Source organism: Erpetoichthys calabaricus, chromosome 5 (genome assembly GCF_900747795.2).
Source record: "Erpetoichthys calabaricus chromosome 5, fErpCal1.3, whole genome shotgun sequence".
Classification (NCBI taxonomy): domain Eukaryota; kingdom Metazoa; phylum Chordata; class Cladistia; order Polypteriformes; family Polypteridae; genus Erpetoichthys; species Erpetoichthys calabaricus.
In genome coordinates this window covers 145,303,973-145,320,325 of record NC_041398.2, presented here as the reverse complement: position 1 = coordinate 145,320,325, position 16,353 = coordinate 145,303,973, and the positions used below count along the sequence as shown (strand labels likewise).

The 16,353-nt window shown below is 38.0% G+C and overlaps 2 protein-coding genes across 4 annotated transcripts in view; both read left to right on the top strand.

The window, feature by feature from the left end:
• The window catches only part of trappc11 (trafficking protein particle complex subunit 11), a 973,608-nt gene that overhangs the window by 206,237 nt on the left and 751,018 nt on the right, over positions 1 to 16,353 (top strand). The window lies entirely within an intron of this gene.
• The window catches only part of LOC114652669 (solute carrier family 22 member 5-like), a 134,503-nt gene that overhangs the window by 23,997 nt on the left and 94,153 nt on the right, over positions 1 to 16,353 (top strand). The window contains exon 2 of the mRNA XM_051928451.1: positions 3,247 to 3,350. Coding sequence (XP_051784411.1) covers positions 3,247 to 3,350 — 104 coding nt within the window. The remainder of the gene's footprint in view (positions 1 to 3,246; positions 3,351 to 16,353) is intronic.

The window sequence follows — 16,353 nt, the reverse complement described above, 5'->3', positions numbered from 1 at the left end:
ATTAAAAGCATGCATTTTATGTACTCTTCTAATACTTACATTCAATACATTCTGTTGCTGCTGTTATTTTAGGACATGACTCACTGTTAAAAATGTCAATACAGTAATCCCTCCTCCATCGCGGGGGTTGCGTTCCAGAGCCACCCGCGAAATAAGAAAATCTGCGAAGTAGAAACCATATGTTTATATGGTTATTTTTATATTGTCATGCTTGGGTCACAGATTTGCGCAGAAACACAGGAGGTTGTAGAGAGACAGGAACGTTATTCAAACACTGCAAACAAACATTTGTCTCTTTTTCAAAAGTTTAAACTGTGCTCCATGACGAGACAGAGATGACAGTTCTGTCTCACAATTAAAAGAATGCAAACATATTTTCCTCTTCAAAGGAGTGCGCGTCAGGTGCAGCGACAGAGTCAGAGAGACAGAGAAAAGCAAACAAATCAATAGGGCTGTTTGGCTTTTAAGTATGCGAAGCACCGCGGCACAAAGCTGTTGAAGGCGGCAGCTCACACCCCCTCCGTCAGGAGCAGGGAGAGAGAGAGAGAGAGAGAGAGAGAGAGAGAGAGAGATAGAGAGAGACAGAGTTTGTTTTTCAATCAAAAATCAATACGTGCCCTTCGAGCTTTTAAGTATGCGAAGCACCATGCAGCATGTCGTTTCAGGAAGCAGCTGCACAAAAGATAGCAACGTGAAGATAATCTTTCAGCATTTTTAGACGAGCATCCGTATCGTCTAGGTGTGCGAACAGCCCCCCTGCTCAATCCCCCTACGTCAGGATCAGAGAAAGTCAGCGCAAGAGAGAGAAAAGTAAGCCGGGTAGCTTCTCAGCCATCTGCCAATAGCGTCCCTTGTATGAAATCAACTGGGCAAACCAACTGAGGAAGCATGTACCAGACATTAAAAGACCCATTGTCCACAGAAATCCGCGAACCAGCAAAAAAATCCGCGATATATATTTAAATATGCTTACATATAAAATCCGCGATGGAGTGAAGCCGCGAAAGGCGAAGCTCGATATAGCGAGGGATTACTGTAATAGTTTTATCTTTCTTTTAAAGTAAATAAACAAACATTAAAAATTCTCAAGCTTTCTGAGCTTTCAACTAACTCACCTGAAAACATATGCATGGAGTAACTTTTTTTTTTGGCTTTGATTATTATTAACTGACACTTTCTCCAGTAGCTTACTTAATTGCATGCTTGTGGGATTCTTTAAATATTTTAAGATAACTAAAACAGAAGGAATGTATTGATCGGCTGTGCTTGATGCCACCTGATAACAGTATAAAATTACACGCTTCTCAGTGTATCATTTGTTAGAAAGTTGTTTAACTGCATATTGCTTTGCAACAGCCACACACACACGCAATCAAACATAATTTTATTTTTTTTAAGATGTTATATTTACACTGGGGGGTTCACCCCCTGCTCACTTTGCTCGCCAACCCCACCGACCTGCACTACGCGTCAGCCACTTCGAGTCTCTGCCACTCGCGTTGTGAAGAGGGGTTTCTGAACGCACCCCAAGGAGATGCGGTTGCTCCTCCGAAACCCCCTCTTAAACGGTGATACAATGGGAATCAAAAACAGTTTTTTTTACGTCCTCTTTGCTTGATGAGCTGCTGGCTTGCTGCTGCTGCTGTGCCACGTGATGTGCATCTCGCACGGCGCTTCAAACATTTAAAAGCCTGTACAGCAGCTGTCCTACTCTTTGTCTTTTATTTCTGGCCCCAGGCATGGTTAACTCTTTAGGCACAAAGTCTTGTCTTGCGGGACGTGAGTTCCTGATATTTTAGTTTATAAGTTTAAAATAAGAATCTGAAAATCTAACAACATCACATTAAAGTTCGATAGATTCTGAAAGGAATAATACCAAACATATATATGTAGGTTTTAAAATAAGCCCGATTTAAAGTGTGACAAAAAACGTCACATAAAAACGTCACATAAAATCGCTGCACTTTTAGGCTTAGGATTTTATATAGAGAGAGTAGATAAGTATACCATCTTGTGTATGATTTTGTTAATTAGGACTATTGAAAGGGTATCGTTGCTTTTGCTCTCTTTGTAAAGGCTTGCTTGCTTTAAGTTTTTTGGTGATAAATGTGTTTAGTGCTACACTAGGCTTTGTAATTATATTAAATTCTTCTTTGTAATGCATTAGGAAGAATGGCTATTTGCAAGGGCCTATCAATATGTGCCATATTAAACACTTGTTATATTTTGATCTGTGCACAACAGTAATGCAGAATAAAAATATTTGCCTCCATTGTAAGCTTACTCTGACATCAATGGTAGTACTGGGTATGAAAACTACAGTAAATGCATTCTGTTATGTCAAAAGGTAGAATGACGGCACAGTGGTTGCCAGTGCTTTGTGACAGCTCCAGACATTTTTACTGCTAACCTGGTCAGTTTCTGTGTGACATCTGCTGGGTCTCTCTGTGTCCTCTCGTATTCCAAAGAAGCCCACTAATGGTTTGGCAACTCACAATGAGCCAGTTTGTGTGTGCTTGGACCCTTTGATGGGCTGGCATTCCCTCTATGGGTGGCGCCTAGCTGGCATTTATTTACTGTACATCATTACTACTGTTTAGCATTTTTAAACTATTCACTCTAAGATAAAGAATTAAAGTATTTTTGTAATGTTCTCCTTTTCAAAAAGAGAGAATTTTAATTTTTTCTAAACAAGTTACAACAACAACAACAACAACATTTATTTATATAGCACATTTTCATACAAAAAGTAGCTCAAAGTGCTTTACATAATGAAGAAAAGAAGAATAAAAGACAAATAAGAAATTAAAATAAGACAACCTTAGTTAACATAAAAAGGAGTAAGGTCCGATGGCCAGGGTGGACAGAAAAAACAAAAAAAAACTCCAGAAGGCTGGAGAAAGTTACAATAACTTTAAAAATTAAAGCATATGTAATAATTATCAGACTTTAATTGCACACATTCAAAACAGTTAATTATCATAATTATCATATCAAATATACAGAAAAATACACCTCAGATATTTGTAGTGCAAACATCGCTGACTTCATTAACAAAACTAATGTTAACTTATGTTTCATTTTAGATGTAATTGTAGGAATTTAGATTTTTGTGTGGGAATGAATGCTATTTTAAGATTTTAATTTATATAGTATGTGTGGGGTGTTTTTGTTTTTAACCTATTAAAGTTATGTTTTTCTTATTGCACACATTAATAAATTAAACATTTTTTTTCTACTTTATAGTGGAATCTGGTTTGCAGTGAAGCTTGGAAAGTTCCAGCCTGTACATCTGTCTATTTTTGTGGTGTTTTAGCAGGGTCCATGTTGTCTGCACAATTTTCAGACAGGTAAATATTTATTACATTGTTTTCTTTAGCTAAAGACTATTTATTTTAAATATTTCTGAATTTATTTATATGCCTTAAAGGACCATTTCTTCTCAGAAAAAGAATTCTGAAAATTTTTAAACAAAAATAATAATATTTTTTACTTTCATGATAATTTTGCAGTATAAAGTATAAATGTTTGCCTATAAATAAAAATATTTTTTTAAATATATCACACTGCAGTATTGATTATCCATCCATCCATCCATTATCCAACCCGCTATAGCCTAACTACAGGGTCATGGGGGTCTGCTAGAGCCAATCCCAGCCAACACAGGGCGCAAGGCAGGAAACAAACTCCAGGTAGGGCGTCAGCCCACCACAGGGCACACACACACACCCACACACCAAGCACATACTAGGACAATTTAGGATTGCCAATGCACTTAACCTGCATGTCTTTGGCCTGTGGGATGAAACCGGAGCACCCGGAGGAAACCCACGCAGACACGGGGAGAAAACGCAAACTCCACACAGGGAAGACCCAGGAAGCGAACCCGGGTCTCCTAACTGCAAGGCAGCAGCGCTACCACTGCGCCACCGTACCATTATTGTATACATTAATATGTGATAATACCTGCTAACTCTATATTATGTTACATGCATCATTTGAAAGTTATGGCAATTAATTCTTTTTTTGCTCTTCTAATAATAGTGGAGGATTCCAAAATTTGAAAATCAATAGTAAACACTTTAGCTTTGTTTTGTTTGAAACTGTGCATATTTAGCCGTAAGTATCTAAGTGGTCATCAGTGCTACCTCATGGCTAAGATCCAGGCCTATCACTGCCTGTGTAGAGTTAACATGTTCTCAGTCTTGTTACATGGAAAATGGGCTTCTCCCCACGGCCAACTGTTAAAGGTAAGTTGACCTGAGATGAATGTGTATGAGGATGTCCTGCTCATGCTGAGACATTCCTTTTGCACTACAGATCACTGATCATAAGTACTGGAAAACTACTTCAGAAAATGAATGGATGGATGAATAAACGACTTCTTTTATTGTAATCATCTTTTTTATTGAAAATATACATTTAGCTTAGAATATGATACTTCTGATGTTTGTTATTATTACATTTCATTTCACCACTATCTTGAGGTCAATTGAGGCATAAAATTTAGATTTCATATATAATCAGTGTGCTCATCCGAGGGAATAACAGGTCGTGACAAATGATAAATGCTCGGGCGCCTACTGGGCAGTCCCTTTTACTTCAAAATAAAACAGAAAATAATTGCACAATGGCATGACAATGACAACAAAATAATGCATCTTATGAGTGTTTTACATCAAATTGGTCAAGCCGTGAAGGAGCTCTGTCAAGTTGATTGCTCGGTCAAAAAGTGACGTCTCCTTCTGGGTGGTCATTCTGTTATGGTCCTGTGATTGAAAGGGGTGGAGTCAGTTGTTCTCTCTGGTCAGTTTCTCAGCACTGTGAAGGAAAAAGAAGACAATGTGGCAGCACACTCTTTCATCCCATGCAGTGTAATCATTTGTTCTTATCTATTTGTTCGGCCCAAACAATGAGCAGTTAAATTGTGTCAAATTTAGAAACCAGCTATCCAAGATATTGTGCAAACTTGGATTATGTGCAGTGCGTTAGTGGCTAAAAGTTTTGTCAGTGACACAAATGTGGTGTTTTGCAAACTTTGCTGCTTCAGCATTTTCAGATTATTTTTTTACATGTTTCTATGGTATACTGAAGAACAATTATAAACATTTAATAAGTTTCAAAGGCTTTTATTGTTAAATATGTCACATTTATGTAAAGAGACAATATTTACAGTGTTCACCCTTCTTCTTCTTCATAACTTCTGCAATTTGCTCTGGCATACTGGATATCAGCTTCTGGGCCAAATCCTGACTGATGGTGATCCATTCTTGCTTTTTTAGTACTTGGAGTTGATCACAATTTGTGGTCTTCTGCTTGTCCATCTGCTTTTTAAGAATTGCCCACAGGTTCTCAATAGGATTAAGATCTGAGAGTTTCCTGGCCACAGGTCAAAAAGTTCAATGTTATGATCTCCAAGCCACTTTGTTATCACTTTTGCCTTGTGCCATGGTGCTCCATAATGTTGGAAAATACACAGATCATCACCAAATAGTACCTGGATTGTTGGTCGAAGTTGCTCTTGGAGAATGTTTTGATGCCATTCTTTATTTATGGCAGTTTTCTTGGGCAGAACTGTGAGTGGGCCCAACAGTCCTCACTCATTAACAGAGCAGAAATTTGTCAGGATGGCACATCTAGGTCAGTAAGTATTTACTAAGAAAGGACATTTTGATATATCAATATTTACAAAAAGAAAAACTAAATACCCCAAAATCTCAAAAATGCCTTGACAGATTTGATTGAAATTTAGTGGTGTAACAGTACACAGAAAATTAGCCAACAAGTTTTTTGTCTATAAATTTTTAATTTGTCGATATTTATTAATATTTTACTAATGTAAATGATCTCTACTTCACTGACAGTGTGTTGTATGCAAATGAAGGAAGCAGCAGAATCAATTGATGTGCCAACGTGAATAGTACACCTAACCAAAAAAGTGGACAGATAACTAAATATGGGGAGGTGTTCTGGACAGAAAAAAAAAGACAGGATCACATTATGAATAGAAAATGAAAGCTTGACCAAACTCAAGGAAGATGCAAAGCTCAATGGTCAGCAAGTGCTGTTTTTTGCTATTGACTACCATTATTCGTAGATGCACAACCTCACTCCCACCCCTACTCTTTAATTGTGGTACTTAAAACATTAAATGACAAAGCCCCCAGCCCACTCTTTAATTGCGGTGGAGCAAACTGAAGGGGAGAAACATCGGTCTTCAATAGTGGTGCTAGAATTTCTAATGGGGACATCCCCAGTGCTCCTTGCTCTTCACGTTAATATATAAAGCACTGGCATTTACAAGGTCTTTCCAAAAAGAAACCAAACTTCTTAAATAGGGCACAAATGATCCATTATAGCAGACTCATGATAGTGGTGCTGTGTAGTGGTGACCTTGACCTTTAAAATCCCTATTTGCTGGATCACACCATGTCAAATAGTCATCAAGTACAAGCAATAGAATTATTCTTGTCTCCTGTGTCTTTTGCCATTTTTTATAGGTTGAAATGTGATGAATTTCAATAAGCAATGTGTTTTAATGAAATTCTGTGTGAAGCTGCAAAAACTTTTAACTAAACTTTTCAGATGTTGCAGCAAGCTTATGGAGAGAATTGTTTAAGCCACACACAATGTTACAAATGGTTCCGACATTTCAGATCAAGCAGATGATATCCCAAGACTAGACGGTGATCACGTTGACAAAGTGCATGCTTTAATTTCTGAAAATCATCACTTAAATGTCCATGAAGTTGATGAAGAAACAGGCATCACTAAAAGCCTGTGTCATAAAAATTTGGCTGAGAAACTGCAGATGCATTGTTTTGCTGCAAAATTTGTACCACTTCTCTTGACAGATGGGCAAAAAATGAATAATGTCAGATTGTTCAAATTTCTGATGACAATGCTGATAACAAGTGATGTAACATGGATGTATAGCTCCTGCAGTTTTTTTTTTGTTCCCAGATGTCAGAAAATTTGCCATGGGACCTACGTGACATTCCACGAAACGAGTTCTAGGATACATTAGAAAAATGGAAAAAATGTCGGGAGTAGTGTACAAATAGAGGAGTGGGATATTTTGAAAGAGACATGTCTGATTAAGTTGTAAGAATATTGATTAATTTTTTGTTTTAAAAGTTCTGTTTCTTTTTGGACAGGCCTTGTATGCATATTCACTTTTAAAGTCTGCGGACTTTAAATGGCAACTACATACAACTTACAAAAAACACAAAAAGAAATACAGTACTTGAATGAACGACATAAACAAAGGAAAGTTGTAAACATTTAATAATGATAATAATATATATACTAATTTCACACAATTCTTATCAATTATCTGTTTCACATCAAAAAAATACACTTTCTTGTAAAATTGTGTTTTGCAATGACCATCAACAAAAGCCAAGACAATAGGAAGAGCACACAGTATTTACAGTATATTGGTAGCCATGGATTCAGGTGGTAGGTGATCTGTGACAGATAGCCTGTTACTTGCTCACTTAATTATATTGAAGTCCCTTAGAATCAAACAAATAAGGCAGCTTGTTTAATAATAATCTTGATCAAAACCATTAACAATGCCTTTATTACCACCACTATCCTCCATCATCTTATTCTGGAGACCACATGTGGTAAAATAGGGGCTGGAAGATGTCCCAAACTGAAAGACGGGCACTTAAAAACATTTGGCTCCAACTCACTTTCATATCTAGCCAGAACAAAAGAAGTAAGGATTTAGTTTCTGGTAAAAATTGAATTTGAACAAACATTGCCTTCATTTCTTCTCTTACATCCACTGAATTGTCACAGAGGAAAAGCAAGAAAGATTGGCCCAGAAATTAAAATACAAAGATGTAGGCCATTCCTAAAGGAACAGATTCATTTTGTGGTTCTTTCACCAGGCTTGAGTCTTCTTGTTGGGTAACATGCTGGCATGTGGTATAGTGGTTAAGAATTTTGACCTGAAATCCTGATGTTGTAGATTCAAAGCCCACTACTGATACTGTATGTGACCATTAGCAAATCACTTCACCTACTTGTGCTCTAACTGGAAAAGCATAGCCAATTGTATCTCAGATGTTGTAAGTTGTCTGAGATAAAGGCATTAGCCAAATATGCAAACTATATTTGCTGCAGTTGCAAAATATGCTGCAGTTGGGACCTGTGGCAGAAAGCTTGAACCTGCTCTACTTTTTAATGATGTATCTCTGCATATTCCTCCTGAAGGAGACTTTTTTTTTCAACTCAAAGTACTCTACATACTTAAACACCCAGAAGCATCTACTGTAATGGACATGGCATGGCGATTAATGATCACAATGTGCAGCACTGATTTTCAGTGACTTGGATAAATTATTTGCTCACATGAAAACCAAATTGGGATATGTGATATTTTAATATTTCATCAGCATCTAAACAAAATGCTTTAACTTTGAAAAAAATTGCTTAACAATCCAATCATGTAAAAATAAAAAGACATTGAAGAGACTAGCCCAAAGCAGTCAAACTAATGTGGTGAGCACTTGTAATTCTGGTATACTGAAGCATTGGAAATACAGTATGTTTGAGGCTGAAAATATCTATTATTTTATACCTGTGCACAGGAGATTTCCTCACAGTTTGAATGATATTTAATTTCTTCTGGAAAAAAATGTCGGATGAAATTGCAAAATCCAGGCTTGCTAAGCTGATACAGACCACTGTAAACCAATCAAAGCAGTAACAAGGTGCCACCTAAAGGGTGAGCACACTTATGCAACCACATTGTTATTATTATTATTTTTCCAAAAATTGTTTCACTTTTCTCCGTTTTTTTGAAGATCTTATTTTAGGTGGAAAGTTCTGACGTGACTTGATATTTCCAACAACAAAAGCTAACATTTCAGGAAATGTTGTAGAATTGCAGAATTCAGAAATTACTTTAGGCTTATTATTGACTGCTTTTTGGAATGATTAGAACATCCAGTAAGTCATTTATCACACTGAGTTAAACAAAAATTAATTCAGGCTGAAAAGACTTTTTTTTTTCTCAAGACTGCTGAAACAGAAAATATAATGGCTGAATATGAAGAAACCCCCTCCAGAAGAGCCCTTAAAGTCAGTTAGTAATTTTATAACCCGCTTAACCATGAACAGGGTCACAGGGTGCTGAAGTCTATCCCAGCTAGCTTAGGGCACAAGGCAGGAACAAACCCCAGACAGTGCGCCAAACACACACACACCAAACATATACACTAGGGCCAATTTTTAGTGTCTCTATCCACCTAAACTGCATGTGTTTGGACTGTGATAAGAAACTGGAGTACCCGGAGGAAAACCACACAGACATGAGGAGAACATACAAACTCCACCCAGGGTGAACCCACAATGTGAACCCCAGTCTCCTTACTGTGCTACAGCAGCACTAAAACAGCGACACCATCCCTAGCACTTAGATTGTGACATGAAAAATGGTTCAAAATATCACAGATGTGTTTTGTAACATTAGGAAAATTTAAATAGTTACTTGCTACTCGGGCGGTACGGTGGCGCAGTGGGTAGCGCTGCTGCGTTGCAGTAAGGAGACCTGGTTTCGCTTCCCGGGTCCTCCCTGTGTGGAGTTTGCATATTCTCCCCGTGTCTGCGTGGGTTTCCTCCTACAGTCCAAAGACATGCAGGTTAGGTGCATTGACGATTCTAAATTGTGCTTGGTGTGTGCGCGCCCTGCGGTGGGCTGGCGCCCTACCCAGGGTTTATTTTCTGCCTTGCGACCTGTGATGGCTGGGATTGGCTCCAGCGGACCACCATGACCCTGTAGTTAGGATATAATGGATGGATGGACTTGTTACTCTTTTCACATTAGACTGCACACACACATTTTGAGGAAGTCCAAATTTGGTGAATGGGTGAATTACATGAGCCCCCAAAGTAAAAAAAAGCATAATTTTGAATAACACTCCCAAAATGGATGCTTACACTTACAATACAAGTATTTAGGAAACAAGATGGTTCTTCTCTAAGCAAGTGTGAAAGACCTAGTAAAAATGCTGCCTTCTTGTGCCGTTTGAATTCTGTGAGGAATGGCTCACTTTTTATTAATCCACACCTGAAATAAATTCAGAAACAGAGGTAAGACGTGACAAAACCAACAAGACACTGGAAAGTCAGAAGCATCCCAACTATTAATACAGTATGTCCTGTAAAATGATAAGCCTAAGAACACATTCTGCTTTAACTCCTTGCATGGCACTCTGTTTCACTGTAATTGATATATATTCAACATTGGGAGGGTTTCTGATGTTTTTAAAGTCATTTTAGTCAGGGTCACAAGTACTCTAAGATCAAATTTAAAGGCTGCCTTCAGGAAATGAATCTGATAAATCCTAAATTATTTAATCTACTTTTATATAAGCTTTACACCAATTTGACTGCATTGCATTTTCAAAGTTAAACCAGACCACATTTACAGTATATGAACAGGAATGTAGTAATATGTTAGAATAATTTAAGCTTAACTCAGGAGATATGGTACACAAGCCAGGAGCACAGTCTACACAGCTGCATATATACTTACTGGACATGGCACTGGGCCATTTAGACATTTCACTTAATGGAGCTCTAACCCCTGCATCTCAGTGCAAACACATATTTGAATACATAATGCATGTACCATACGCTTGTAGTCAAAACAGGATGTAAAAACCATAAATGTTTTTAGAAGGTTTGCCACCACCCTAATCATAGCATGCCATAACTGACAAGCTTGACTGACTTAGCTCATAGCAACATATCAAAGAGAAAATTCTCACTTTTAGTTGTAGTTGTATGATCACCTAATAGCAGAAGGTATGACTTCTTACTAAATTTCAGTAAGATTTATTTCACCTTCAACTACTAACCAAAGAAGAGCTTATCTTCCAGCTGACTAGGAACAACCTGATTTTGACTTTAATGTTCTGTAAAGTCAGTCAGCTTCAAACATTCTATTTTCTGCCATTTTTACTGCACTGCAGTTATTTTTTTTTCTTTTTTGTTACCACCTGGTCTAAGAAATAAAAGTGTGTCATGTATGTTATACACTAGATTTGAATTTTATTATTTCTATATTTAAAGATGTTTCCAGTATTTTGAAACAATCTGAGTAGCATATGTATTGTTTTCATTATGCATTACACAGTTTCAACCTCAGTATAATGCAAACTCATCAAAGAGAAATCGTACCCTATTTTACATTTGAAATGTTAATAATGGCACCTGAAATATTTCAGTCCAAGCACATGAATAATGAACTATCAAAGAAAATATAGAAGTTACCCCCTTCTCCGCTTCACAGAAACAAATTCTCAGAAATGTATCTTGCACACAACAACAACGTTTATTTATATAGCATATTTTCATACAAATGATGTAGCTCAAAGTGCTTTACAGGATAAAGAAAGAGAAAAAGGACAAAATATATAAAAAATAAAATTAGGCAATACTAATTAACATAGAATTAAAGTAAGGTCTGATAGCCAGGGAGGACAGAAATAACAAAAATAAACTCCAGAAGTCTGGAGAAAAAAATAAAATCTGGAGGGGTTCCGAGGCCACGAGACCACCCAGCCCCCTCTAGGCATTCTATGCAACATAAATGATCTTGATCAGTCCTCATGGCTTTCAGGCTTCACATGGAAGAATCTGATGATGATGGCCATGTGGATATCTGGCCTTCAATCAATCAATGTAGGGACAGTGCTTTGATTGGATTATGGAGCCACCATGAATGATATTGATAATTAAATGCATATACAGCATATGAGGATTAAACTAAAATGAAGCTATGAGAAAGCCATGTTAAAATAATGAGTTTTTAGTAGTTTTTTTAAAATGCTCTACTGTATTAGCCTGGCGAATTTCTTCGATAAGCTATTCCAGATTTTAGGTGCATAAGAGTAGAAGGCTGCCTCACCACTTCTTTTAAGTTTAGCTCTTGTTAATAATAAGCAGACACTCATTTGAAAATTTAAGGTTACGATTTGGAGTGTAAGGTGAAAGACATTCTAAAATATAGGATGGAGCAAGATTATTTAAGGCTTTGTAAACTATAAGCAGTATTTTAAAGTCAATTCTAAATGACACAGGTAACCACTGTAGTGACATCAAAACTGGAGAGATGTGCTCAGGTTTTCTAGACAATCTAGAAGGTTGTATTTTTGTATCATAGCTTTAAATTGCAAAATATTTGGATTTTTTTGGCATGCAGTTTCTCTGGACAGGCTGCTTTGAGAACAAGTAGAACAAAGTTAATTAATTAATTAATTAATGGCCTGATAATTATGATCTAAATCAAGGATATTGTCAAGCTGAAGTGCATGTCAGTTCATTCAGTTTCTCTTCCAAAGACTGCATGTGATGCTTAAGTTGTTGTATATCAGGAGCAATCATCCTGTATTAATATGTAAATCTTGGCCCATAGTAATTGATTCCATCAAAATGTCTTCGGTGGATCTAAAGACATTATACCCATTAATTAGCTGTAATATACTGAAAAAGAAAAACACAAGCCTGCAAAAGGTGTGCAAACAAACAAGTAAAAAATGGAATCATGTTGGAGGATAAAGTGCTACTTTTTGATGGAGCAAGGCTAATTTGCAAATTTGTTAAACTTATAATTGTAAGACTACCATAATGTTAGTAAGTAAAAGCATACGACAGGGTGCCTCGAGAGGAACTGTGGTATTGTATGAGGAAGTCAGGAGTGGCAGAGAAGTATGTAAGAGTTGTACAGGATATGTACGAGGGAAGTGTGACAGTGGTGAGGTCTGCGGTAGGAGTGATGGATGCATTCAAATTGGAGGTGGGATTACATCAGGGATCGGCTCTGAGCCCTGTCTTATTTGCAATGGTAATGGACAGGTGACAGATGTGATGTTTGCTGATGACATTGTGATCTGTAGTGAGAGTAGGGAGCAGGTTGAGGAGACCCTGGAGAGGTGGAGATATGCTCTAGAGAGGAGAGGAATGAAGGTTAGTAGGAACAAAGCAGAATACATGTGTGTAAATGAGAGGGAGGTCAGTGGAATGGTGAGGATGCAAGGAGTAGAGTTGGTGAAGGTGGATGAGTTTAAGTACTTGGGATCAATAGTACAGAGTAATGGGGATTGTGGAAGAGAGGTGAAAAGAGAGTGCAGGCAGGTTGGAATGAGTGGAGAAGAGTGTCAGGAGTAATTTGTGACAGACGGGTATCAGGAAGAGTGAAAGGGAAGGTCTACAGGCCGGTAGTGAGACCAGCTATGTTATATGGGTTGGAGACGGTGGCACTGACCAGAAAGCAGGAGACAGAAGTGGAGGTGGCAGAGTTAAAGATGCTAATATTCGTATTGGGTGTGCCGAGGATGGATAGGATTAGAAGTTAGTACATTAGAGGGTCAGCTCAAGTTGGACGGTTGGGAGACAAAGTCAGAGAGGCGAGATTCCTATGGTTTGGACATGTGCAGAGGAGAGATGTTGAGTATATTGGGAAAAGGATGCTAAGGATAGAGCTGCCAGGAAAGAAGAAATGAAGAAGGCATAAGAGAAGGTTTATGGATGTGGCGAGAGAGGACATGCAGGTGATGGGTGTAACAGAACAAGATGCAGAGGACAGAAAGATATGGAAGAAGATGATCCACTGTGGCAACCCCTAACAGGAGTAGCCGAAAGAAGAAGAAGAAAATATGTGTCTCATCAAAGTGCTGACTAATTTCAAATGCACAGTTCTTATTTGTTTCACATGTTCTCTCTTCTCCATGAAACTCTACCTTGTGGAAAGTCAGGGGGGAAGTTCACCTCTGACCTCCTTGGCCTTTAAATGTTCCTTCGTCTTATCATCAAATGCTGCCATCCTTAGGGAATTATCTGCAAGCTCTTAACATCCCGCAGTTGTTACCCATTTTAAATTAGAGGTTGAACATCCACAAATCCTATCCAGAGGAGGATGCAAGCTATTTCAGACAAGGGTGCTTGTCTACCAGAGTTTTTGTGACATTGTTCTTGTATTGCATAGGCACGAACATTGTGACCTCAACTAACTTGTCTAGGTTAGCTGTCTTTAGTTCTTTCTGTGATTGTGAAAGATTCCCATACTTTTCCTATGAGTCATTTCCTAGCCTCTGCTGTTATTCAATAGTGGAAGGAGAATATTGGACACAACAAATGGATTGTAAACATAGACAAACTGGGTGCTGAGTGTGTCAGATAAGGACATTTGTACACTTGCAGCATTAAGAGAGGAGTCAGAGAGATGACAGCCTGATTATAATTGCCTCTTTTGTATGTACGGTAGATCTGAAATGCTGAAATGTTGGATAGGTTACAAAGTTAATTTTGGAATGCTACATCTTCAAATTTAATTTACTTCACCGAAATGAAATAAATTCATCCTCTGTTTAAGATGAGTTCCTGAGAGAAAGAAAAATAGAAATGCTGCTTATTGTTTAGTAGCACTAAGTGAGAAACACAAACAAAAGGTGTAGCTTTTTACACAATTATTCAATACACTCAAGGGTGTGTTCATAAACTGCAGAATCATGCACATGATGATGTGGCTTGCATCATAAAGTACTCATAATCATGACAGCAGATAACTGCAGTTTGGAAAATGAATACTTGCATTTATAATCTTCTGTTTATAATTTAGCAAGTGTGGATTCTAGGGGTCGCTGTTGCCTCTTAAGCCCAACAGGCAAACACGTAGGACACAGGGTAAAAGCACCAAGAAGATATTTTTTAATTATTTTGTTCCTGCACAGTGCCTTAAAGCACCACAGCCACAATAAACGCAATACTCAATAATAATCACAATACTCTTTCTCCCCCACACATCTCAGCAAGCATTGTCCACCTCCTCCCGACTCAGGCTCCCTTGCTGGGTCCACTGCAGCCCTTTAAATAGTCCTTGAACCAGATGGAGAACTTGTATTTTCTTCAGCCCGGAAGTACTTCTGTGCTTCCGTTCCCGTGACTTTGGAGTACTTCCAGGCTATGTAGACAAAAGGGACTCTCCAGTCTCCCTGCAGTGTCTCCTGGCAACACCCACGGCAACCAGCAGGACTGTGAAGCCGAACTCCAGATCCCATGGTGCCCTGCGGGAATCCGGTGGCACTGCTATGCTGCAGAGAAGCTGCCAACTAGCATCATGGGGGAGGCAGTGTCCCAAAGCAGCTGCCTTCCCCCATCCTTACACATTAGGAGTGTCCCGGCCGGGTTGAGCTGCCAGCCTTCTCCTACACAAGATAAGAAATAAAATCACCACATGATGTTATTGAAAGTACAACTCATATTCTAACAAAAGCAATTAGGTATTGAACCAAATATCTATTTAATGCCACATAGGAATAATATCTATTTAGTTTTATATTACCCTTTGTAACATCACTGAGTCCCTAAATTAAATATTAATGTGAAACTTTAAGGAAAGTATTTTGATTTTTCAAATGCTTTGAAATAGCACAGCACTGTAAATACCTTATGCCTTTACTTTAATTTTTCTTCAGCATACCTAATAATCAGTATAACCAGTATTCCTGTTACTCATGATAAGACACACGCATTTACTTATGTGTTCGAATATATAAACACACATTTCTGTAACTATGTTTCTAAAACTATATCTTAGTATAGTAGAAATGCTTTGAGAGCGATGATGAATTTCCTTAAGATGGTATAAGGTAAAGGTGGGCTGTAGTTATTTAGCATTTTTGGCTCTGTAGCAAAGAGGATTTTAAAGGATTTCTTGGAATATTCAAAACAAATGAGAAACTCAACATTTCAGGCTGTAAAAAGGTTGACAATGAGAGGGCATTAAAAAGCACTTCGCCTTTTAACAGAAGTCAGGCATTCCATTTGTTTTGTCGACAGGTATAACCATTCCCACAATATATCTTTAGGAGAGCCCCAAACTGCAGACACAGCAATACAATACCTATTCTTGTGATAAAAGATATTTATTCAGCAAAAGCACCTTTCCAAAACCCTCTCTCCACTAATTAGTCACAATGAATCAAAATACTAAACAATTCTTCCTCTTTTCTCCTAAGGTTGAGTGTTGCCTTTGTTTCTCCAAGATCTGACTCAACTGAAGTGACTTAGCAGACTTCTTTTATGTTAAACCCAAGAAGGCTTCTGGTGCCACGACATGTCTTCCGGTCCATCTATTATATCATTCTGGGCACAAAGCTATTCTTCTGTCCCGCTGGCCAGTTTGCTTGTGTCATTGTCCTGGCCTCCTTTCTGGGTAATTAATTGTTCTCCATTCTGGCCAAGATGCCTGTTCTCCTCCGATACAAGATTTCAGGAGAGACACTAGATAAATTCCCCACCTCTAAAGGCGGTTTGAAAATACTTTGCATTTCA